This window comes from Myxocyprinus asiaticus, chromosome 9, assembly GCF_019703515.2.
Source record: "Myxocyprinus asiaticus isolate MX2 ecotype Aquarium Trade chromosome 9, UBuf_Myxa_2, whole genome shotgun sequence".
NCBI classification, from domain to species: Eukaryota; Metazoa; Chordata; class Actinopteri; order Cypriniformes; family Catostomidae; genus Myxocyprinus; species Myxocyprinus asiaticus.
Window position 1 is genome coordinate 30274905 of NC_059352.1, and position 27113 is coordinate 30302017.

Consider the following 27113-nt stretch of genomic DNA (forward strand, 5'->3'; position numbering starts at 1 on the left):
TGACAGTAAAGAATACGGAGCCTTATCAGTTCCTTTGTAAATATAAAGAACATATTTGGCCACTACCGCAACTATTCTGGCATTTCGTGAAGGTTATACAGATAACACAGAACCTAACTTATGGGCTATAGTGTTCCTGTTACCTCAGGAAGAAACAAGTGACTACTGATTGATGTATTCTGTTGTGTGTTTTCGTAATTATTAAACATTATTGGTTTAGATATAATCTGAAACGAGGCTTTAGTATATATACAAGAATTGTTGAAACTATATTTGGCAGTGTGCATGGATACTCATGGGAAAATGCTTGCATAGAGTTTCTGATCACATGACTGGAAGTGTAGGATTTGACTCCAGCTGAGAGAGGAGAGGAGTGGAGTGGAGCGTGTTCAACAATACAAGCATTCAAAACACTCGCCTTTCCACTTCACTAGACGTGGATCTGTCACGGGAAAAACACAGCATTGGTTTCCAGATATTTTCGAAGCTTGTATATGATTGCTTTTCATACAAGAAATTTAAACAAGGATATATCGGCTCCGTCATGAAAATTGGGAAGTTTACCGGCTGAGCGATGGAATAAATGGTGGATCTGATGTTGTTTTCTTCAGTATCAGCAAGAAAGAAGAGCTCATTTGGAGAGAAGTAGAGAAGTCTAACTTCTTACTGACATTCCTCCCGTTTGCTCTCTTGAGTTTGATTCAAAGTTATTAAGAGGGAAGATGGCGGCCGATTCCGTGCAGGTGAGAAAATTATTTTCTCATATTTACTAAACACACTCTTCACCATCGTTAAAGTACACTTTGATAGCGAAATCTATTTTTCATCCCGTAAAATATCAATAGTCATTTTACGGATTAGGTAGTGACTTTTAACGGTGTCTGAAAGGGTTAATGTGGCCTAGAAATAATGACATACAGAGACCAACTGTTGCTTCAATCCCAACCCATAGTTCATTCCTCCATGCTTCACTACAAATAGATTGCATTACATATGTAATTACATTGTATTTACCTGATTACGTCTAATAGCGTTCAGAGCAGCAATTTCGATTAATTCTTCACATTTCAAAATGTTTGGTAGCTTTTTTTGTAGCGATTGTTGGCTAAAATGTGGCTCTCGTGTGTAACTGATGTGCTCTTAAATGTTACTTTGTTGCCTCTTCAAGTATCTGCCAACTGGACTGACTGTAAACTTGTTTTATAAAAAGGACACTGAAGGATTTAAACTGAGTGTATATGTTACACGTATACACGATATAAATGTAGAAAATCTGGTGTCTGTGTGGTGAAAATCTGGAGTAAAAATCTATTTTTAGTAACATATCCTGAACCATTCCAGACTGGCAACTCCCTTAAACACTGATACAAGGCAATGTCAGTGTTTGGTGCTTTATTTTCAAAAGATGATCTTTTCGGAAGTTCTTAGTTTAACTTATTTTGTAAGTTACCTCATAAGAAAATGCAGTTTTCAAGGCTTCTAGCATATACATAAACATATAGCCTAGTGATTTGCTTCAAAATATGTCAAAAGCCAGCAATGGATAGTATGAAGGTTTTGATTTTGTTAGGAAAAAACTTCCAGAAGCAAAAACCTGAGGCTTCTTGTAAATGGAAGCTCCTGACATGTAAATGGCTCTTTTGCCTTAAGTTTTTTTAGACCAGCTCTTGCTTAACTTCATGTAACCATTGTTTTTGGATGTTGTCTTCTTAATGAGTCTTTTGTAAAGTGTCATCATTTAAGGCTTGTTCCCTCAGATATAATGCTATTTTATGCTATTTTGGTTAGTTTCACCTTTTGTCTGTCTAAAAAACCTGGTCCAGCTTGGACTGTGTCACAGCAGGTCTGTTTCCTCTTGTGAAATTGAGCAAAAAGAGTCAGTAACAACAATGAATATAAAACATTTATTCATTTAGTTTACATTTTTTCTCTAGTGAATTACAAGTAAGCGGTAGTACAACAAACGTTTTATAATAAGGAGACAAAAACTGCTTCAAAACAATCTTGGCCAGAGAGAGTAAATAGAGAGAGTAGTAAGTAGAGAGAGTAGTATTTTTATTTAATAAGCAATGGATGATTTCAAGGAGTATAGAAAGTGTAAATGGTTGTGAATCAAGCACTTCTAATTTCATTGGGTCACAACTGAAACTCAGCAGGTTAACTGATACTCTCAGACTGAATGTTCAGAGGGACACCGACAGGTTGGTTTTGGCTGGAGTGTGGGACATGTATCCTCTTCAGCCTGGCCCTTATGTGGCACTTAATCACCTGAGTTTCTGAAGGAGAGAGAAAGAGGCATTAGCTCAGAAATGTCACAGCCTCATGGTAGGAAGTTATATGTTGCTCTCTGGCTGGTAAGGATGCTCCAACAAACAGCAATGTTTTGAAAGTGCCACAAAACCAGTGTTTACACTTTTGGGGGGAATGAACCTGCAAATGCCTTACTTGTTGTTGTCTCTGCATATTAAAGGTCAAAGTATACTTCACACATCTGTGTTGTTGATCGCTCCACGCACAGTATGCGTGTTGCAAATTTTGTCATAAGTACAGTCTGCGTGCTTTTGACCGCGTGCCGCCTATATTTCTTGACTCGCGCACGTGATCCTCGGCTGTGCGAGTTGTCTGTGTATTGTCTGTACTAAAAAAGTGTCACAAAGCAGTTCCATTGCGCATGCGTCAAAACGCGTTCGTGTTTGCTCGTGGTCAGAAAAGTATATTCACAAAGGCAACGCAAACAAAGTATACCTGGGCCTTAAGCCAGGTTTGTTTTGCATACTATTCTGCATACTATTTTGGTTCTTTTGGTTGGTGTGAAATTGGGATGTAAGTTTCATAATCGACAAGTTGGTTGGTTGTTTGACTGACTAGTCGGTGTTAAGGATAATAATGTATAATTAGGCTCCGTTATGTCAGCGTGACCCCGATCAGACACCTTTTATAGAGATATATGGACGCTTCACTTCAACATGGTGACTAACGGATGTTCAACAAATAAGTAGATGAAATAACTATAACATCTTATTGCAAAAAACTATCAAAGTAAGAAAAGAAAAAATAAGAAGCTCCAATACAGAGCGGCACAAAAAGGCTTATGTGCATCCTGAATGCTGAATGATGCGCTCCCGTGACACCAAAAAGCGGCTTATTGCAAGAACGTGACTTATTGCGAGAAAGTGGTGTTCCCATTTACTCGCACTGTGTAAACGGCGTACTCTTTACTTCTGTATACATGCAGCTCAGTCAGTAAGCAGCTTTTTCCACAGTAACGTAATTTCCCAGCGATGCTTGTGTAAATAACAAACATAGTATCCAAGGAAGACTTCGCTATTTTATTCTCCATTACTGTGCTTTATTTCCAGATATTTCAGAGATGATGCTGTTTGTGTTTCCTTAACTTTCTATCATGACCTGCAGCAGAAAATAGTGGGGTTTCCCTCTTTAAACTCCGGGAATCTTCCAATGTTCCAGCACATATACATGAATGTGAGGGACAGTTGATATTTTATATTGGTGTGTATACATGAGTAAAATTTATAGTGTATGTGCATTTCCCTTTTCCCACTGTACTTTCAGAAATGTTGAATTATTTCCCCTGTGTTGACTTGTTGTTGGGCTCCATCCTTTGACGTTTGTTTTCTGGTATGTTCACGCATATGCGCACTCTTCAAAAACATGTAAGAACACCGCTTGTCCGTTTACATGACCACATACGCCACGTTCTCCGGGAGAAACCCAGGTGTGTGAAACCGCTTTCCCTGAATCCCTTAAATGGTGTCAGGAAAACATCATTCTCATTTACACGCTGCTTCACAACGCCACTTTCCGCAAAAACCCTGGAATAATCAAAGTGCATGTAAACGTGGTCAGTGTGTAACCAGAGTGCTTCAGGGTGGTCCTCGCTGCACATTCAAAAGCGCAGATCTGCAAGATAATACTGCGGGTAAACATCTAGATCACAGCATCAAGCAATTTAAACCTTTTTTTACTGCAAATATTTATATATGCAGGGTCTGACAGAATCATCATAAGACTTAAATATCTCCACAGCACCTGACAAATAGGGGAGTAATTCATTGTGGACCAAAAATTGTGTGGCAAGGAATCTATATTTAGACCAAACAATTGAACAAAGTGTGAAAGCACCCTTAAACTGAGGAAAACAAATAGGCATAATTGTGATGCAATTTGGAGATTGGAGCAAATGGCTATAGTAGTGTGGTAGTTTGTCTCTGCGGTTCTGATTTTTCAACTTTAAAATTTTTGATAAGTCAGAACCAGCCAGGTGTGTCATTTTAAAGACAGGTGTCAAACTAGTCTTCAGAGATATTTTGGATATGTTGTGGATGGCAACAAAGAAACCTTTCATGTGTTGTGCCTGTAATAACTGCCCTTGCCTTTGCTTCTGTCCACAGTTGTTTTGCTTTTAAACATACAGACCATATTTACAGTAGTCTCCTCAATGACATGCACTGTATAAAGCTATCAAAAAGCTCCTAGATCACATCTAATCTTCCACATCTCATGTTGTCTGGAGGTTTTTGATTACTGACATTTGTTGGAAAGATATTTTTTCAATGTTTCGTCAGGGGAACGATCCAGAAACACATTAAACAACTGTACAACCCATTGAAGAGACTGCATGTCTATCCCGCACAGCCTTGTTGCCATTCCCGTCAAAAATCAAAGACGGAGCTGCTGTGAATAAGGTCTATGACCCCGTTTCCGCCTGGCATTAAGATGCGTTTCGGGTAATCCGATCACATGTGGATATCCCTAAATACAGGCCTAAACAGCATGTAAATTGTTTTGTGATCGGATCACAAAAACCTCATACGAATGTGGTCAAAACACATGTGACCAGATGGCATTTGAGGTGTAAACGCTAATCCATCCTGTATGCATCCTGGCAGAAGTGAAGCTCCAACACTCACCTGTCAGTCAACCGCTGCTCTAAAACTCTATTTACAAATAAATATATACGATCAGCATTAAAAGGAAATAACCGTCCGATGGGAAAATTCTAAGAAGCGGATACATACAGTACACAATCACGAGAGCTTCACGGATCTTCTTTAGTGTGTGTGATATCAACACAAATGACAAGCACGAACACCTGAAGCTCCTTTAATACAGATAATCCACTAAAATAACTGATAATTCTTCCTGACATGTTGCGTTTGTGCTTAGATTAAATTTTAACCGCATCTGGGAGAAACAGCACGCAATTTTATTCATGCTTTCTTTGTCTTTTCTGATTTTGTTTGGCTTTATTACATACAGTAACACACTGACAGAGTGATTGATGTATGACGTCATGAAACAGAGGCCCTCCCTCCAAATCTGAAACACAAGTGGTCACAGGAGACTCATTTAAGTGACCAGGTGTAAACAGCGATATTTCTCACCTGACCAACATGTGATCGGATCACCCGAGATGCATCATAATACCAGGTGTAAACGGGGTCTACAGATGAAGTCAGAAGTTTACATACACTTAGGTTGAATTCATTAAAACTCATTTTTTAACCCTCTGGGGTCTGAGGGTGTTTTTGGGCCCTGGAAAAGTTTTGATATGCCTTGACATTTGTGCTTTTTTCAGTTGCTTAAAAACATATTAAAGGCTAAAGTCTGATAACACTGTATTCAGCACAAACTGGGCTATAACAATATGTGAACAACATGTATGTACATGTTTGTATTTTTGAGAAAATAATCTTTATGTGTGGTTTTTGGAAAATAAAATTGTAAGTCACTGAAATAAGGCCATATAACACATACTAAACATTTGTTCACAAGACTTTTGAGAACTGGATCTTGTAGCCTAAAGTTTTTGCTATGAAATGATGTGAAAACCATCCTGATCACTCATTCATACAAAACAATATAGTCATTTAACTTTTGTAAGACACTTTTAGTGTCAGAAAGGCCATATGCGAGGAGGCGTGGATGATCATGAATACTGATGAGATTCACACCTGAGGAAACAAAGACCCCTCCCCTGAGAGAGAATGAATGTGAGGAGACTTAATGATTGAATTTATTGTTTGTAGTTTATGTTAAAATAAGTAATCTGACTATACATTTTCTTTACATAAAGACTTTACTTAAAAACTTTAGACCTACACTACCGTTTAAAAGTTTTAGATCAGTAAGATTTTTTAATGTTTTTAAAAGAAGTCTCTTCTGCTTACCAAGGCTGCATTTATTTGATCCAAAATACAGCAAATACAGTGATATTGTGAAATATTTTTACAATTTAAAATAACTTTTCTATTTGAATATATTGTAAAATGCAATTTATTGCTGTGATCAAAGCTGAATTTTCAGCATAATTACTGCAGTCTTCAGTGTCACATGATCCTTCAGAAATCATTCTAATATGCTGATGTTCTAATATGTGCATATTTACAGCACATTTTACACATTTACACCCAAACAGATATTTGCAAGCACAAGCTTCGTTGATGATAATGTGGCAGCATAAACACTAGTTAAAATATAATCTAAACATTCATATTATTTTTATATCATATTACATATATTTATATCATACAGCATACAGTTAATACCTGCTTTAGTCGAAACAACATTTAAATGTAAGTAAAACTTGCCTATTAGGACATATTTGAAATTTCAATACTTAGAATGCTGGCTGGCAAGTCTGGAAATAGTCCAACTAGTAAAATATGTACATGTTTATATAAAATAGCATGTCAACTAATGTAATGTCTTCTGAGGAAAATGTGAACTCTTCCTCACCTGTGTAGTGTGCCAGTTTCCAAACGCGCAGAAAAGTGAATGAATCTGATGATCAACTTGATGTTTTTTAAGGCATTGTTGGGGGTGTTTACAATTTGCATTGATTGTCTCAGCACATTACCGTATGAATAGCCTGCTCTGCTGGTGTGTGTGATCGCATTAGCGATAATTAGGTGAGCCAGGAAAAACTGTACATAGCTTTGTTTCATACAGATTACATTGCAGGAGAATATTTGTTTTAAATTTGAATTGTTTTATTTAAAAGTAGACATTTTAAGCTTTCTTTAGACATATGTTTCATGTTTGTCTGATAAATATTCGTGGAGTTTCAGTTCATTTTTGTGACGTGTTCAGAAAGATGCTCGCGGAGACAGACGGCTGAAAGCGCACCCTGTTTATTTTCTTTATTTTACAAAAGCACACGGTTTTGTTGTTATTGTGAGTGTACACAAATAAAAGTAGACCCTTTATAGTTTCTAATGATGTCTTACACTTATCTGTATGCCCAAAAATGACAGGGAGTATTTTAAGTCGTTTCTGCTGTTATGAGGAAAAAATCCAGCAGGACGCGCCGGCGCGTCCATCGACCCCTGAGGGTTAACCACTCCACAGATTTCATATTAGCAAACTATAGTTTTGGCAAGTCGTTTAGGACATCTACTTTGTGCATGACACAAGTAATTTTTCCAACAATTGTTTACAGTCAGATTGTTTCACTTTTAATTGACTATATCACAATTCCAGTGGGTCAGAAGTTTACACACACTATGTAACTGTGCCTTTAAGCAGCTTGGAAAATTCCAGAAAATGATGTCAAGCCTGTAGACAATTACTCAATTAGCTTCTGATAGTACTAAATTGGACGTCTACCTGTGGATGTATTTTAAGGTCTACCTTCACACTCAGTGCCTCTTTGCTTGACATCATGGGAAAATCAAAGGAAATCAGCCAAGACCTCAGAAACAATAATTGTGGACCTCCACAAGTCTGGTTCATCCTTGGGAGCAATTTCCAAAGGCCTGAAGGTACCATGTTCATCTGTACAAACAATAGAACGCAAGTATAAACACCATGGGATCACACAGCCATCATACCGCTCAGGAAGGAGAAGCATTCTGTCTCCTAAAGATGAACGTAGTTTGATGCGAAAAGTGCAAATCAATCCCAGAACAACAGCAAAGGACCTTGTGAAGATGCTGGAGGAAATAGGTAGACAAGTATCTATATCCACAGTAAAACGAGTCCTATATCGACATAACCTGAAAGGCTGCTCAGCAAGGAAGAAGCCGTTGCTCCAAAACTGCCATAAAAAAGCCAGACTACAGTTTGCAAGTGCACATGAGGGCAAAGATATTCCTCTAGTCTGATGAAACAGAAATTTAACTGCCATAATGACCATCGTTATGTTTGGAGGAAAAAGGGTGAGGCTTGCAAGCCGAAGAACTCCATCTCAACCGTGAAGCATGGGGGTGGCAGCATCATGTTGTGGGGGTGTTTTGCTGCAGGAGGGACTGGTGCACTTCACAAAATAGATAGCATCATGAAGAAGGAAAATTATGTGGATATATTGAAGCAACATCTTAAGACATCAGCCAGGAAGTTAAAGCTCGGTCACAAATGAGTACCTCCAAAGTTGTGGCAAAATAGCTTAAGGACAACAAAGTCAAGGTATTGGAGTGGCCATCACAAAGCCCTGACCTTAAGCCGATAGAAAATTTGTGGGCACAACTGAAAAAGCATATGCGAGCAAGGAGACCTACAAACTCAGTTGGGCCAGTTCTGTCTGGAGGAATGGGCCAAAATTCCAGCAACTTATTGTGAGAAGCTTGTGGAAGGCTACCCAAAAAGTTTGACCCAAGTTAAACAATTTAAAGGCAATGCTACCAAATACTAACAAAGTGTATGTAAACTTCTGACCCACTGGAAATGTGATGAAAAAAATAAAAGATGAAATAAATAATTCTCTCTACTATTATTCTGACATTTCACATTATTAAAATAAAGTAGTGATCCTAACTGACCTAAGACAGGGAATGTTTTCTACGATTAAATGTCAGGAATTGTGAAACAATTAGTTTAAAAGTATGTGTCTAAGGTGTATGTAAACTTCTGACTTCAGCTGTATGTCTGATATGTCTGACTGTTTGTGCTATTTGCTAATTTGAAAGATGTTCTCTCTTTCTTCTTGTTTTTTTACCTCTGAAACAGTTCATTGGAACTGAATTAGGGCTGGGCAATTGCCTATACTTTTTGTATTTAAACTGATTCACGGAAATGAATGAAACTTACCAAATCTTTTTGCTATTGAAGTTTAAATCAGAGACACTCTCAAAGCATGTCTTAACTAGGGCTGCCCTCTAATAGTCGACCAAACTTTAGTCAAGGAGAAGAGTCTCGGTCGACCAAGTTTTGATTGGTCGGTTGGTCGCAGAAAAAAAAAACTCCACAGGAAACCGACGAACACTGGTATTACCGCTGGTTGGATGCTAGGTGGTAGCAGGATTAGGGTTAAGCCTACACAATAAAGCAAGCCACCTTGATTTCAAACTTTTAAGTTTACTTTTATTTATTTTAACAAAAAATTGAAATGAATCTGGAAAAAAATTAAGTGCAATTAAAATGTGTTGTTCAACTTTTTGAAAGATGGCTTTACAACAGTTGTGAAGGGCAACATCTCTCTGGCAAAGAACGTACTTCATCTGTGCATTCTCTACTGGTCGGGTATTTCATTATCTGGGAAAATACATCATGTGTGTGAATAAATTTGTTTTGTTCCCTCCTTCACTCTCTCTCTCTCTCTCTCTCTCTCTCTCTCTCTCTCTCTCTCTCTCATATATATATATATATATATATATATATATTGCAATATCGAATTACATTGGCAACCCCCAGGCTGAGGGATTGTTGAATATTTTTGCTTTAGTGATTTTGCATTGAAAATTAAATGTATTTATTTAAAAAACGAAAAACTTAAATCAGATACATTTCTAAATTCAAATTGCACTCCAAACTAAAAGAAAAAGCAATTAAAATAATGAAGTGATCAAAAAAATTATATATATATATATATATATATATAAGTAACCTTCCATTTACTGTCAAGCAAGTATCCATCTAAACATGCAGGTGGAAAATTACTTGCACAAATGAAGACATAAAAACAAATATAAATGTAAAAATAACAATTATAATGATGATACTATTGACTGAAATATAAATCATGGTTCGAGGTGAATGTGTTTTTGTATTATTTTATGTTTTAATCACAGATGTATAGGCTTCAGAGTTGTGGTCACAATGAACTGCTCTGTGGGAATAAAGCGAACTGAACTCAAAGCACCTCCTGAGCTGAGATGTCTGAAGTCATTTGCAGCACGCATAGACGATACTGTTCTTGCAAAAAAAAAAAAAAAAAAAAACATTCAGACAACGGAAACAAAGAAAGTGTGAAAACCCTTTACATACGCATTTTCCACAAGACTGAATGCCTCTGTACAAACAGCATGTCATACATGTGTATAGACGGCTTTTCTGTCATCTGTTCTTAAAAATATAATAAAGTGTGTTTCTTCAAGCGCGTGTCTGTGTCTACAGGCAAATTATTTGTAATATTAATTTGATAATAATAATAGCCTAATAATAATACTAATTTAATACATTAATGGGAAAAGGAGCCAAATATCATCTTGACATCGTCAAAGGCATCAGATATTGGCGATCACTCTGACCATCGTTGATCCCCGAGATCATCGTCTGTCGGCACAACCCTAATGTGCATTTCTCTCTATAAATTAACAAAATGTTCAGACAGTTTCCTTGCTGGTTTTTCCGACACATTCAGAATCATTACCACTTTTGCACGGTGTCGCTGCTGCTCGCTTTGTGCGTGCGCTTGTAAAATTTATATTTTAAAGGCTCATTATTATGGTTTAGTATTTTCTCTGTAATGTAGAATAGTTTTCTCAGCCCTGGAACTCAAACCATTTTCTGATGCCCCCCAAAAAATATATATTTAAGTAATTAAATTAATATCATAAACGTGCAACAACTAGTCGACTAGGAAAATCTTTGGTCGGGGGCAGCCCTAGTCTTAACGCTGTTGTTCTTGTCTTAGTCTGACACATTACTGAGGAAACTCAGTGATCAGAAAAAAGAATGTTTAAAATCATTGCGATAGTCACAATAATTTAATATCACCAGCAAAATTAATGTGAATGTATCATAAATATTTGAAATAAGGCCCCTCCCTGAACTGAAGTATATGTTCCGGTCTACAGACTACATGTCTATTGACTATTGTTGCACTCTGTACTACTTAGTCTCTATTATGGGCTTGTGTCAATTTTCCATGACAAGTGATAATTTTTTTTTCTTATCTGCCATTTTTACTAAGTCACCTTATACACTTTAATCTAGCTATATAAATCACCCTGGACAAGACATTTCCTGAGTAATCTGTGCTCGAGCACAAGGTCTGTTGGCTTATGTTTACTGTGAGTCTGAGTTAACCACAGAGGTATAAGGTAATGGAGCAGATAAGGTAGGGGGTCAGAGGAGTGTCGTGGGTTCTAGGGGTCATGGTAAAGCCATAATAGGATAAGCTTTGAGATAAAACTGAAAGGATGAGGCACAAAGCCTCATTGGCTCCAAGCTCATTCATGGCTCTTTGCAGTGGGTGGAGTCATAGAGAACGGTGCCGAGCTGAGATCCAGCATAGTGCTATGGATAACTTAGCATGTTGGAACTTTTCTCTTTACTTATTTTGAACATGTTAATTTTTCTATCTAGTTTTCATGATTTTATAAGCATATTTAAACACATGGGCTCCATATTTTGTCTACTCGATTACTCAGACTAATTACTCGTCGAGTACTCGAGGGGCAATGACGTACATAACTGTATATACACCGATCATCCACAACATTAAAACCAGCTGCCTAATATTGTGTAGGTCCCCCCTCGTGCCGCCAAAACAGTGCCAACTCGCATCTCAGAATAGCATTCCGAGATGCTATTCTTCTCACCACGATTAAACAGAGCGGTTATCTGAGTTACTGTAGACTTTGTCAGTTTGAACCAGACTGGCCATTTTCTGTTGACCTCTCTCATCAACAAGGCATTTCCGTCCACAGAACTGCTGCTCACTGGATGTTTTTTTGTTTTTGGCACCATTCGGAGTAAATTCTAGAGACTGTTGTGCTTGAAAATCCCAGGAGATCAGCAGTTACAGAAATATTCAAACCAGCACATTTGGCACCACCAATCATCCATGCCATTATCTAATCAGCCAGTTGTGTGGCAGCAGTGCATAAAATCATGCAGATATGGGTCAGGAGCTTCAGTTAATGTTCGTTTCAACCATCAAAATGGGGGAAAATGTGATCTCAGTGATTTGGACCGTGGCATGATTGTTGGTGCCAGATGGGTTGGTTTGAGTATTTCTGTATCTGCTGATATCCTGGGATTTTCACACACAACAGTCTCTAGAATTTACTCCGAATGGTGCCAAAAACGAAACACATCCAGTGAGTGGCAGTTCAGCGGATGGAAATGCCTTGTTGATGAGAGAAGTCAACAGAGAATGGCCAGACTGGTTCAAACTGACAAAGTCTACGGTAACTCATATTACAACTCTGTACAATTGTGGTGAGAAAAATGGCATCTCGGAATGCTATTCTGAGATGCGGGTTGGCGCTCTTTTGGCAGCACGAGGAGGACCTACACAATATTAGGCAGGTGGTTTTAATGTTGTGGCTGATCGGTGTATAATAACATGTCTGAAAAATGTGTGTGTGTGTGTCTCCCCAAGTGTTCGCGCCTGTGGGGAAAGCCACGATTCTCCATATTGTTGTTGCTGTGATGATTCATGAAGCGTTCCATTCATCTTGGACAGTCAGAATTTCCACCTTTCAACTGGGGAAAGTGCAATGGAATGACACATTATGTCGGACTTCTAACTTGGAAAATCGTGCAAAAATCTTCAACTCCCATTACGTCGACATGCAGGTGTGTTACATCACGCAAACTTTTCAGCACCCAGGGCAGGGAGGTTTACAGTCAGTGACAAACATTCACTTTTATTAAATAATATCCATTAACGAGTCAAAGTTCTTACATTAAATGATAATAAAACATGTTTAGCAAACGTTTTGCAGAGACAGGTGTTCAAAACACAGTTAATGACACACTCTTTTGATTATCGTAACGATAGCATTGCAGTGTCACTGTGGCAGCGGGGGCATTGTCGAGCGTTTGTCCGGAGAGAGAGAAAGCGGTAAGAGTGCACACACCTGAGCGCTATAATGTCTAACAACTGTTTCTGATTGCAGTAAGCACTGGGGAGAGTGATAAAAAGGGACCGCGCCAGAGATGAGGCGAGAGAGAGCTACCAGTCAGAAAGAAACTGTGTTGAACTGTGACCTAATGAGTGTGATGCTGAAAAGCTATTTTTAGTTTGTTTAATTAAAGTCTTACCTTTGAGTTGAAGTCCCAAGTTCCCTGTATCCTCCTTCCCCACCCAACCTTGAACTGTTACAGTCACATATCAGTTTGGTTGCTACGAGACTTCTCTGACAATCAATGTAACCCTCAAAATCACAACGTAATCAATCTCAAAATTAGAAATAAGCTCCCTCTTTGACACGTTTGTGTTTAGTTGTCAGGTAATTGTCACTGAATTTCGAATTAAGTGAAAAGTCACATCATGCATGATCACCGTCGATCATCGTTTTCATGATCGATCATTGCTGCCACATCCGAGTACCCAAGTACTCGTGCCCATCCCTAATATGCAGTTTGTCCTTGCAATATGTGTTGGCTGACCACAAATTGTTAGTGACAGTATATTTCTCTTGTCTGAAATTTGGTACAGAATAATGGTCTTTTTAACCTCAGTGTTGCAGGCCATGTGGCAACCTTCTGTCTGCAGTTTTGGAGTTAGTTTGTTATGCAGTATGGCTGCTATGTTCCCAATGAGTGGACTTGTCCCACAGCCAGGAGCTTCTCACAGGGTGGGGCGTTTATTACAGTAGAAAGGCACAAGCAAGAGTCTTAGGCAGTCTCGTCTTTCATACAGTTGAAGTCAGAAGTTTACATACACCTTAGCTAAATACATTTAACTAGGGCTGCTCCAGACCAAAGATTTTCTTAGTTGACTAGTAGTCGTTAGTTTAAGCCATTAGTCGACAAGTTGTCGCATGTTTATGATATGATATTATTTTTTATGATATGATTTTTTTGGAGGGCATCAGAAAATAGTTTGAGTTCCAGGGCTGAAAAAGAATGTTATAAGTAACATTGCTTACACTGTTCTACATTACAGAGAAATACTAAACCATAATAATGAGCCTTAAAAATATAAATTTTACAAGCGCATGCACGAAGCGAGCCGTAGCGACTCCGGCAAAAGGGTAATGATTCTGAATATGTCGGAAAAACCAGCAAGGAGACTGTCTGAACATTTTGTTAATTTTTGGAGAGAAATGCACATTAAGTTAAACATGCAGTAAGCGAGGTACTAATTTAGCTTCCCCACTCCCCATGAACACCTGGATAAGCCTAATATATATAGCACATATTTATCTAGGTTATCTAACATTAGAGCGAGCGGCCATGCTAAGTGGCTAATGTTAGGCTACTTACATGTTTCAAATGATAAGCCATGTTTGAGGTCGATGAATGATAGGCGAACGTTTGCCTGCAGAGTTTGCATGTCACCTTCTTGGGGTCATCCTTGACCCTCTCGAAATGATCCCACTCTTTGAATTTCCTGCCCGACATAATTAATTACCGCATGGACCAGCCATGTAAACGATCATGTCTGTCCGTCACTGACTGCGTGACATCACCACTTTCTGTCGAGTTTTTTTTCTGCAACCAACCGACCAATGAAAACTTGGTTGACCAAGACTCTTCTCATCGACTAACGTTTGGTCGACTGTTAGGGGGCAGCCCTAGTTGCAGGTCTGTTCTGATAATGGTCATAGACAAAAGGGAAAAACAATGTTAAGTGCAATATATAAAATGTAGCTAACCATATAATTGTTTTTAGTAATAAGTAGGGCTGCAACTAATGATTATTTCGATAATCGATTAATCTAACGATTATTAGAATGATTATTCTACTATTCGGTGATTATTACAACAATTAATCAGTAGCTCTTAACCGACTATTCAGCTTGTGGCCCGAGATAAAATGTTGTATTAAATGTAGTTACTAACAATAAAGAGGACAAAATCATCTCTTAAAAATACCTCTAAATGACATTCACTGAATTAAAGGGGAAAAAAATACTTTTTATTAAGCTTAATTCAGTAAAGAAATTCACTGCAAAAATCCTCTTGTAATCAAGTGTTTTGTCTTGTTTTCCATTAAAATTGTCTAAAGATCCTTAAAACTAGATACATTTACTTGAGAAGCAACGTATAAGATATTTAGACTTGCTTTAAGAGAATGTATCTTACATATAATTGTATTTTGTATATAAGTATTTTTTCACATCTTAAACATCTGCCAGTGCAGTAAAGACAAAATATTCTTATATTCAAGATCTATTCTCTAAAAGCAAGTCTAAATATCTTATATGCTGCTTCTCATGTGAATGCATCTTTTTTAAAAGAATTTTTAGATATTTTAAAATATTTTAATTTTTATATTATATTCAGCATTTTCAGATAACAATTTTTTCTTCAGCAGTGTAGCTGCTAAAGAAAATGCATGTTGTTTTAGATTGGAAATCATGCCAAAACAAAAACAAATCAAAAACGTATTTTGTTGCGGTGTATAATGGGGCAAAGACCTCTCTCACCTTTCTGTTCACTTCAATCCATCTTGAACTCACAAAAAAACAAACTCTCCCTTATTAATAAAGCTGCATATTGCCAGAGAAATGATGGTTTCGGAGTTAATAGTTATTTACATGATCTGCTTCCATATTATGTGAACTTTAATAAAGCTATATAAAGCATTAAATATAACTGCATTAAAGATGTAATGCCGGGGTGTTTTCTTTAAAGAGCTCCGGTTCCGCTTATTCCACAATGAGAGTGCTTCTGTATTTACTCATTTGGTATTTTTGCATTATAATTCCCTCATACTTTGAGATCTACATCATCTGAAGCTGTTTGGAAAGTTTAGAGTGCATCTGGACTGTGAGCTGTGTAATTCTTCCTCTCCTCAGTCATCATTAGAGTTTAATGTGATCTCATGTTACATTAAATGAGATCAAATGACTTTTCGACAACTGAAATTTTTGTCTACAATTTTTTATATTGTCGACGTTGTCGATTACATCGACTAATCATTTCAGCCCTAGTAATAAGTAGGCTCATCAACTTTAAAACGCTTCCCATTAGTTTTGTTGTTGACATCAGAGGCTGTTGGACCAATAAAACACTATGGTATTTTAGTACAAATGTATCTGTCACTTGGTAGAAGCTAACCAAAATGAGCAGATGCCAACATGGACAGGTTGTGTGACATGCCTATGACATCCGAAACTGTTCCAAGTTATAAGAAAATATGAACCAGATTGCAGAAAAACGAGTTGAGTTGCAATGAGAATAAACATTGTTTGTGCCAACCACAAAGTGTGTTGTGTAGAGATGTGCATGGTAACCATTTGTAATGTTCGGTGATATGAGATTTTAGCCTAAAAAGCACAATCATAGGCTAGATCTTCAAATGATAAAAGCACTTACATTAAAGTCAAGCAGAAATAATCAAACTGTCACTGACTATAACATAGTATTTTTAACCAATGGAAAATACATAATTTTAGTGCCAAACCTGATATGTGCTCTGCCTGGTCAAGTTCACATTTGAGTTAGACATCAAACGCTCATAATGTGCATGGAGTTAAATTGCTGCGGTTTATTTGTCTCTTCGGGATGCTTTGATTTTTAAATGGTTTAACATTAAGCTTGTCTCATTATTGTATGCAAGTGTGCACAGCATAGCAAAAGTGGAAAAAATTGACTTACTGTTTATCAAGTGCTGGGTGAAAAACAATGTGGAATCTGATGTAACAGTCACAAAGTCCTCTTTGCAATGTGATCAATTTAAGGATGCCCATCTTTATGACACCTGCGCTAAAAAGGCTAGTCGCAGTACAACAAATGAAACCGAACGCAGGTCTCTGGAGATATGCTTTAAATAATTCTAAAAAATGCGGTGGTCCTGCATGCGACCCTGAAAAAAATGCGAGATGCGGTGCAACGGTCAAGATGTCCTTCCAGCGTGTTTACATAGATACAAATTTAAAAACAGTGTAGACGCACACAAAAAACGTATGTGAACTGCCCCTAACTCGCCATAAACTTGAAAAACTGTCCCTAACCTGGCCCAAAACCCGACTGTGTGCTTGGTTCAGGTTGCAGACATCTATTGCATGTGTGGAATAACCGAATTATCGACTATCCATGCACATCCCTAGTTTTGTGAAGTTAAATATTTATTCCATTTACAAAATGTATGCTTTTACAAATTGTAAATTTCCCTACCGGAATAAGGGCTCTTAATATGTCATGTTTATAATTTTGCATATTGTTAGCCCTGTTCAGTTCTTGTTAATAATTATACATTTCAGTTAGGGGTGGGCGATAAACCAGTTAAAATATTAACAGATCTGAGTTGTAAAATTTCTGTCATGCTCTGTTTTTATTAGTGTTAACGCGAATTAACGCGTTAACACGTGATTAATTTAAAAAGCTTAACGCATTCATTTTTCTTAATTGCGATTAACACATTTACCGATAATACAGCATAAACACCGGTGTGAAAGGTGGAACCATTGTAATGTGTCCACCCGGAGTCATTACACTGACGCACATGCCACAGCGCCAGAGCCCTTCTACCAAAGAGAACCTACAAGCTTGGCATAAAACAGCATAATGCGGCGGTCTTATAGACATTCTATGGGCGGATCAGTCTTAACACGCTAGTTGAGTGTTATGCTTTCTCCTTTGATAGAGCCGCGGATGATGTTATCTCTATACAATAAAATATTCTCTGACACCGCTTTCCTGTCAGTGATAAAAAGATGGAGAAAGGAGCTCTAAGCACTACAAAACAAGCCCATATGAGACTTGTGATAGAAATCAAGTATTTTTCAGCCTATGTAAAGTGCATTTTATTTACCACAGAAGCACATCAAATCTTAACTTTCACCAAAACGCAGAATGAGACGTGTTTGTTTGCAAGCGATTTTCATGGTGAGTTCAAATTGGCGCTCTGACCCAAATCACGAACGCAGCTTCACGACTGCTTTAACAAGGCGGATAGCCACAGTGTACCAGCAGATTCATATTGTAGATGATGAGAGTTTAAGAGATTTAATGTCCATTGCAATGAATATGCAACATATGTGGGAACTAGTTCTTTCAATTAGTCAAACTCCCACTTAGACTTTGGGAAACATTTAATGTTACTTGAATTGGTGATATTTTAATGCATTTCTACCTTTATACTGTGGAAGGTTTTGTTTGGACAATAAAACATTATATTGCTACATATTGTTTTGTTTCCTTTCCTAAGAAGGAAATAAATGAATTTTGACAACAAAATTAGTAGTGGTCGACCGATATGGGTTTTTTAATGGCTGATGCCGATATCCAGAGAGCAGGGTGGCCAATACAATGCCGATATGTCACACAATTTAATATAATATATAACAAACATTAAATTGCTAAAAAAATAAATAATAATAAACTCTTATTTAGCACTTTATTTACTCAATTTCACACAAAACTAAAAATAATATTGTATTTTAAATGGTAGATAGCAGTTTCTCCTGATTTCTGTTTAGTCATCAAATTTTTGTAATTTATTTGCACATGAAGACATTGTTAATATATTAGGAAGAAGGAAATAACAGTACACACAGTAGTCCAGCAACCATGGATGGCATGTCCACGTTAGCAATTGCATTTGCATCAAACCATTTGCACATATAGTGATAGTGAATAAGACATTTACTCGTGACGTGCTTTTACCTTGGGCTGCATCTGAAAAATATGAAAACGGAGGCAGCTGACATGCTACCTTGCTGCCTAATCAGTTAATTGCTTAAATGACAGCTGTTTTAAATGTATGGAACTCTTAAGGAAACTGGACTCTGAACAGTTTGAAAAGCACCTTATTTATAGCCTACCTCCGTATACAGCCTCTGGAGGCAGCATTTTCCTGGTTTCAGACGCAGCCTTGAAGTTGCACTCAGGCGCTCGTGTGGATCCACTGCGAGCCTCAATCTCCTGACAGTTTAAACAGCCTTTATCGCCTACTTGGATTGTTACAGACGGACCGTCATGATTTGTGAATGAGAGGAACTTTTGATCCTGATCCTGAAGTTTTTAATTCTGACTGATAGAATACGTGCTTCAGAGGAAGATAGTAGATGTGCGCTCGATGGGAAGAAAACGCTGGGTTTTCGTGAGGTTCGTGTATGACATCTTTTTAAGCGAGATATCTGCATATTTGCAGATGGTATATAATAGAAGTTTTATTGATATTTGCCTTTTATCATTAGAAAAGTTACAGGGAACTGTTGAGGAGAGGCTGATAGAATACGTGCTTTAGAGGTAAATAAATGAGCGTTCCACAGGACACAGGATCTGCTGAGTTGTGTGAGGTTGGTTTATTACATCTGTTTAAACAAGATATGCACATATTTGCAGATGGTATATGATATGTTTTACTGATATTTGCCTTTTTCTCAATAGACAAGATGGTTAAAGTTACAGGGAAGGGAACTGTTGAGGAGAGAGAGGGAGAATGAAACAGGCGAGCACTTTAACATTATGAGCTCAAATTCGTCTCTTGCGGCTCCGATATGCGGACCATTTAAATGAGACTGTGTTGCACACCGGTCTATTATTGTAGTAACACACGATGGCATGCAACAACAAAATGAACCGTGGCTGGTCGTTTACATGTCTCAGATGCTTCACATGCAATCAGGCGATTTTTGGCGGCCTCAAGAAAAAAATCTGCCAAAATGGAAAATTTATCGGCAAATGCCAATAATGAATGAAGTCTGAATATCGGCCGATTTATCGGCTTCGGCGATATATCGGTCGACCACAACAAATATGTATATATATAGTGTCAAATTTCAGCACTTTTCAAATATGCAATTAACTACAAAATAATATGCAATTAATCACGATTAAAAAAATGTATCAACTGACAGCACTCATTTTTATCGATCATTAGTTATTTTTACGTTATGTTTGCATGTAAAAGTGCCTTTTTTACGGTCACTTGGCACTATATCTCACACTCTCTCACAGTGTGGGTGCAGAGAGAGCGTCAAGCAATGTAAAACTGTTACAATGAAAACTGATGCGCTAGTTCTATTTCATGCCTTCTAAATGGTTTTCTTTCTAGTTTTTCTGTTTTTTTATCTGTCCAAATGATGGTCGGTCAGCATTTGGAATTATAGTTAAAGCTGCGTCCTTCATGGTGTGGGGCTGACACTCTGCTAAGCCCCACTCTTTTTGGTAATGCCGTCAAGCTTTCCTACCTGTTGCTATTGAGAGAGAGAAGAGATTACACTGTGGAACTTACTCAATTATGAATAAATAACACCTTTATTAACCTTTCAGTTATATCTTGTGTATATATATATATATATATATATATATATATATATATATATAATCACCAAAAAGGTTTCCAATGTATATTTTTAAGGCTAAATAATGTTTTTTTTAAATCCCTGATTGAGGGGTTAATTTACTTAAGAATCCAAGCAAAAGCTTCTAATGTTTAACTAGAGAAGCCTTTTTGCTTGTTTAAAAAATTATGTCCAGGAGGGGGAAAAAAATTATAATATTTTTTTTTGATGAAGCTGTTGAAATAAATAATACAAGTTTTTCAAATGTGTGAGGTCCATTCCTTTAGACGAAAGGGCTTTTTTAAATAAAAAAGGAACTTAATATTTTGAGATGTTTTTGATTAACTTTTCAATAAAAATGTGTGTGAATTGCGATATGTCTTTATAGACCAGAATACCACTTTATATCACCCAACCCTATTTTCAGAATTTTTTAAGAAAAGTTTTTGTTGTCTTTTGAACAAATAATTGTGACACTGTGTTGGCTCGGCTCTTGGGGTGCTTTCACACTTGGTTCGATTGCTTGGTTTGAACCCGAGTTCTTTTTCTCCCCCCTCCCCCTGCTGATCTCTGTTCACATCATATTATTCACATCAACATGAGTACAAGCGGCAGCTGTTTACCACTGAACTAAGTAACAACTTGAAGGCGTGAGCTTCACTGTGTTAAGTGTAGTATTGAAGTTTGGATTTACCATCAGAACTTACAAGCACAGAACGACACTAACCTTTGTCTGCTGGAGATACATTGAATGTGCATAGATGAGAAGAATCTGAGCTGTTCTTTGAAGGCGATTTATTTGACAGACAAGCAAGTATGAGAAATGCATTTTGCCATAATAACTGTGATCTGGAGCATGTAAAGGCACAAATTATACACCATCAACAGCAGTTCACTTCCGTGATTTAGGATGTTTGCGAACCGTACAGGAGTTCACATAAACTGTACCCCAGACCACCTTTTCAAGCGGACTCTGGTGTGAATCGCGGGTGCGCACCCAAGTTCAGAAATGGCATTCACATCATCCAAACGAACCTATTTTTGACTTAAAACAAACCCGGATGAGCACCAAGAGTGCTAATGTGAAAGCACCATTAATGTCCAATTAAACATCTGGGCCCTGAAGCCAAACCAGTTGAGAACCACTGACTTTAAGCATAGTATCAGTTCCTGGCTTCTCTGTTAGCTGGAATACTCTGTGTTCAGCCAAAGCTTTTACACAACTCTCAACAGACTGCACACAGAAGTTTCACTGTCTCTGACTGCTGTATATCAGAAATCTGAGCAGGGATGTTTTCCATCCACGCTAGACTCTTGGCTCATAAAACAGAGTTTACGTTTAATTTACCTTTGTGTGAGTCATCTGTCACTCCCTCCCCATACACTAATGGATGAAATCCTGACTCCAGGAGGCTTTTGAATAAAAATAATAAAGAGGGATTGGTGAGATCTGACTCCTGTGCTTTTCTAATATTAGCTTGTCCTCCTAAACATTCTAACAAAAACAAACCACTTCCTAATGTAGCCACATTTAAATTATTAGTTTTAAAGAGAAACTGGAATACTTATGAGGTCTGCTCTTTAATTATGTGAGATAATTGTTGAGAATTTAAAATCAGTATGGCCTCCCAGGGCTCCAGACTGCGACTAAAATGGTCGCAAATGCGACCAAAAATAATTGATTGCGACAATCATTTAAAATCTAGTCGCCATTGGCACCACCGATGTGTCTCGCGCCGCTTTTCATCTGTTCTGTTTCTGATGAGCTCACTGCACCGCACGCAACAAAAAACCTAGTGTGAGAGAGTCGTGAACAAATTAATCTTTTGAACCGGTTCTTTTTCATGAATCACCTGAAAAGAACAGAGGGTTTGAACTCAGGACCTCAGGTTAGCAGTTTGAATCAGATTCACTTTCTCAGCGAAACAGCCGTCAGTGAACTCACAACTGGGAGTGCAGACATTTCAAAATAAGAGTCCCATTTTTATTTTGGTCTTCTTTATAAGTCACGTATTATATACCAGTTTTTTTCTTCTTCTGGTAATTAATGATTGGGTTTGGAGTAGCACAATAAACTGCATCTGGGATTTCATTCAATTTGCATTCTTGTAGTCTCTGTGTCTAGGCAATATCTAATGTATATTCTGAAGAGCAGTACTAGATAAAAAAATCTTTTATCTCTTATATTTGTATAAAATATGAAAGGGGTGTGAACATTTATAAGACAGAAGGGGATGCAAACTTATCTTCTCAACTATATATACTGTTTATTAAACTTCAGATTAATGGGTTATCAGCTGTCTTCCTTTTCTTCGGCTTTCTATCTTGTTTCTTTTTTCTTTTTTTTCTCCCCAATTTGGCATGCCCAATTCCCAATGCACTCTTAGTCCTCGTTGTGGCGTAGTGACTCACCTCAGTCCGGGTGGCGGAGGACGAATCTCAGTTGCCTCTGCATCTGAGACAGTCAATCTGTGCATCTTATCACGTGGCTTGTTGAGCGTGTTACCACGGAGGCCTAGCGCATGTGGAGGCTCACGCTATTCTCCGTGGCATCCACACACAACTCACCACGTGCCAAACTGAGAGCGAGAACCACATTATAGCGACCATGAGAAGGTTAACCCAACGTGACTCTACACCCCCCAGCAACCGGGCCAACTGGTTTCTTAGGAAGCATGACTGGAGTCACTCAGCATGCCCTGGATTTGAACTTGCAACTCCAGGTGTGGTAGTCAGCGTCTTTACTTGCTGAGTAGGGCTGAAACGATTAGTCGACGTTATCGAGAACGTCGACAATAAAAAATTGTCGACAGAAATTTTCGTTGTCGAATAGTCGTTTGATTTTAACATAACATAAGATCATATGAAACTCTAACGATTGCACACAAGAGCAGCACTGCAGCTCGCGCCTGACTGAGGAGAGGAAGAAAACACATCTCACAGTCCAGACGCACTCTAAACTTTCCAAACAGCTTCAGGTGATGTAAATCGCAAAGTATGAGGGAATTATAATGCAAAAATACAAAATAAGTAAATACAGAAGCACTCTTGTTGTGGAATAAGCAGAGCCTGAGCTGACGCTCAGCTTAAGCAAAACTTGCGTGTCGAGCGTCTTTAAAGGAAACACCCTGTTACATCTTTAATGCAGTTCTATTTAATGTATTATAGCTTTATTAAAGTTAAAATAATAAGGAAACTGGCATTTCTCTGTGCGGTCAGCGCCTCTTCTATGAGTTGCGTGAAGAGTCCTGATCTACACTCTGTTGCGGGGACGCTCATCCCTTGAGTGCGCGCGCTTAATGTAGCTAGATTATAACGCGATGGCAACTTATTGAATCATAATATACAGTATGTCACTGTGCATTTCTTATCGTGAAGAAAATTGGCAAAAAGCAGCTTTATTAATAAGAGAGAGTTTGTTTTTTTGTGAGTTAAAGATGGATTGAAGTGAACAAAATGGTGAGAGAGGGTAGTCTTTGCCCCATTATACACTGCAAAAAAAAAAAAAAATACATTTTTTATTTGTTTTTGTTTTGGCTTGTTTTCCAATATAAATATCTAAAACTCCTTTAAAACGACATACATTTACTTTAGCAGCTATACTGCAGAATCATTTTTTTTTTTTTTTTTTTTTTATCTGAGAATGTTGAATATAATATTAAAAGTACAAATATTTTAAAATATCTAAAAATCCTTTAAAAAAAGATGCATTCACCTGAGAAGCAGCATATAAGATGTTTAGACTTGCTTTTAGAGAATAGATCTTGAATATAAGTGTATTTTGTCTTTACTGCACTCGCAGAAATATAACCAAGTGAAAAAATACACTTATATACAAAATACACTTATATTTAAGATACATTCTCTTAAAGCAAGTCTAAATATCTTATATGTTGCTTCTCAAGTAAATGTATCTTGTTTTAAGGATTTTTAGACAATTTTAAATGGAAAAAAGACAAATACACTTGATAACATTAGGATGTTTTTGTAGTGAAATTTTTACTGAATTAAACATAATAAAAAGTATTTTTTGCCTTTAATTCAGTGGATGTCATTTAAAGGTATTTTTAAAAAATGATTTTGTCCTCTTTATTGTTAGCAAGCACGTTTAATACAACCTTTTAAGTCGGGGCGCAAGCTGAATAGTCAGTTTAGAGCAAATGATTAATCGTTGCAATAATCGCCCGAATAGTCAAATAATGGTTCTAATAATCATTAGATTAGTCGATTATCAAAATAATCGTTAGTTGCAGCCCTATTGCTGAGCTACCCAGGCCCCCTTCTATCTTGTTTCTGAAGAGCAATCTAAATCGAGCAATTCTGTGATTTGCCAACTAAAAACAGCCATTTGGCTCCTTAATGTTTCAGTTTAGGAGCCAATTTGCTTTTTTGTCTGGAGCCCTGCCTCCATGATTCTCTGTTCTCATGGTGCTGTGTATAGTTAGTTGTGTGGTTCTGATTGTTTGAACTGGAGAAAGGAGATTTTTAAGGAACCTCAAGCTGCAGCATGTTTGATGTCTTGGTTCTTGTTATATTAAGACCTGCCATGACCTCCGTCAGAGTCACCGTCATTCAGCTTTAATTTAATGAACAGATTATCCAACATCAGGCTTAACTGCAATGGGACCTGCCGCTGCCAAAACTAGCTTACATGCTGTACTGATTTCGTGCCCTTGTTAGAAGATCTTTGGGCTGCTTTACCTTTAGAGTGGACATGTTGGTATGTTTCGGAATAGCTCTGGATGGCTAGGATTGTTTGAAAAAGAGTTTTGTACTATCAAGATTTTATTAGTATTTTTTTGCTATCAAAAATGTTGGGATCTGCGTGTGCAGCTGGAATCGTCTGTATTTTGGTAAGAAACCAGTTATGTATTGTTTGCATGGTTATTATGCCATATACCCATTTTATTGGCCTTATTTGTTATGTAGGCCTAAGCAATGCACTGACGTTATTTCGTCAGGATATGGACTGTTGCTTTAGAATTTATGGTTTGTAGAACTTTAAAGCTTGTGGTGACCTTCCAGAAGTTTATGCTACCCTTTCTTTTCGGAAGCCTTCAGTTTAAATCACACAGCTTGGCTTTTTTCACTCTGTGTTGCCACATGTAGCTGATTTGAAGCAGTTGGAATCCATGTGTGCTGACCCCACCCTGCTGATAACACACTCTGAATGCCAAACCCTGTTTTTGCTGTATGTCTATAAATCCCAGAAGGGGTCTCTTCGTACAACATGCAGACATGTTTCTGTGAACTACAGGCCAGGTCGTAGTGTGATTGCTGTGCACTGAACTGACCTTAAGTGGAAAACGATTCTCAGGTGAACTTGTTTTTGATGTAGTATGTTTTGACCTTAGCAGCAGAAAGCTTGATGGTAGGGCTGCTAGGATCAACGTGACATCCGCCCCACCACAGTGGTAGAGTTCCACCATTGGGGATGTGCATGTAAATGTATCAGTTTATGAGATTATGCGAAAACCTGAAATAAATTAATGTAGTAATAGCGTATGAGTATAGTGAAGCATTAGGCTAGATCCGTAGTTGTCGAGTCTTCATGCTACAGACATATTCATTTTCCGTTTTTTTAGGATTTATATAGACTTTAGGATTTTGCGCTACAAAGCACATTATGGCACCGGCCTAATCACAACGCAAGTTAGTTCAAGTTCAGCTGTGCATTTGATTCTTTGTCTGTGCAGATATGTGCAACTTAGTACAAGTTTAGGCCACTTCCACACTAATATGTTTTCATTTGAAAATGCACCTTTTTCTGTACATTTTGGCCTTGCATCCACTAGGGCTGGGCGATAGGTCTTAAAGTATATCTCGATATTTCTCAGTCTATTGACGATATTCAGTATATATCTCGATCATTATGGATTTGCTCTAAAATGGCTCAAAAGTGTTTGTTTTGTTTAATCAGAGGAACAATCATTTCATCAAACAGCCATTGTAGCCAAGTAGATTAAATATTTTAAAGACATTAAATAAAAATCTAATAATTAGTTTTTCATTAAATAAACAAAAGGGAGAATGAAATTCAAACATTTTAATTGATATGCACTTTATATTTATTTAAAACACAATGATACATAGTAGCTTAATAAAAAGCATTATTTACCTTCAAATGTACTGTGTAAAGCTACTTCACTGACTTATTTTTGAAACCCCAGTTGAACATTGCATAATACTAAATTATTACTGTGGGAAACGTCAGGTTAATTATTATAATATAATGCTGAATTATCATTATTATTCTGATTATTAGATTTGCATTATACAAAAGTAGTATTTTTCTGTCCTGTTTACTTCATCGTCACCTGGGAGCTTTTATTTTGACACTGAAAGTGCTGTCGTATTTACTTCAACTTCACAAGGAGCTTTTATTTTGACACAGAAAAGGCAATGTGTATTTGACAGTTTACAATGTTCTGCATTTCCTGAAACACAGTAATCTCCTCCTTTTCGGTTATTCTGTGCCGCGTTTGTAGATTTGTATAATAACTTATATTATATAATATAACTTATATATATAATGTAATAAGTAACTGTTACTAATATTTGGAATTGTGCAAATGCTTGAACCTGCATTACTTTGATTTCACAGTGCGCGTGAACTGATCTGAGAGCGTCACTGGTTTGTTCTGAATCACACACAGACCATGTTTATCTGTCTTTAAATCACAGCCTTTTGTGGATTAATAATCACATATGACCAACTTGCCATTTAGATGTTATTTTTCT

The 27113-nt window shown here is 37.4% G+C and overlaps 1 protein-coding gene across 1 annotated transcript in view; it reads left to right on the plus strand.

Moving 5' to 3' along the window:
• The first annotated feature begins 371 nt into the window (after positions 1-371).
• LOC127446514 (serine/threonine-protein kinase N2-like) overlaps positions 372-27113 on the plus strand; it is a 119390-nt gene continuing 92648 nt past the window's right edge. Inside the window, exon 1 of the mRNA XM_051707489.1 lies at positions 372-743. Within this exon, the coding sequence (XP_051563449.1) occupies positions 723-743 (21 nt within the window). The 5' untranslated portion in view covers positions 372-722. The remainder of the gene's footprint in view (positions 744-27113) is intronic.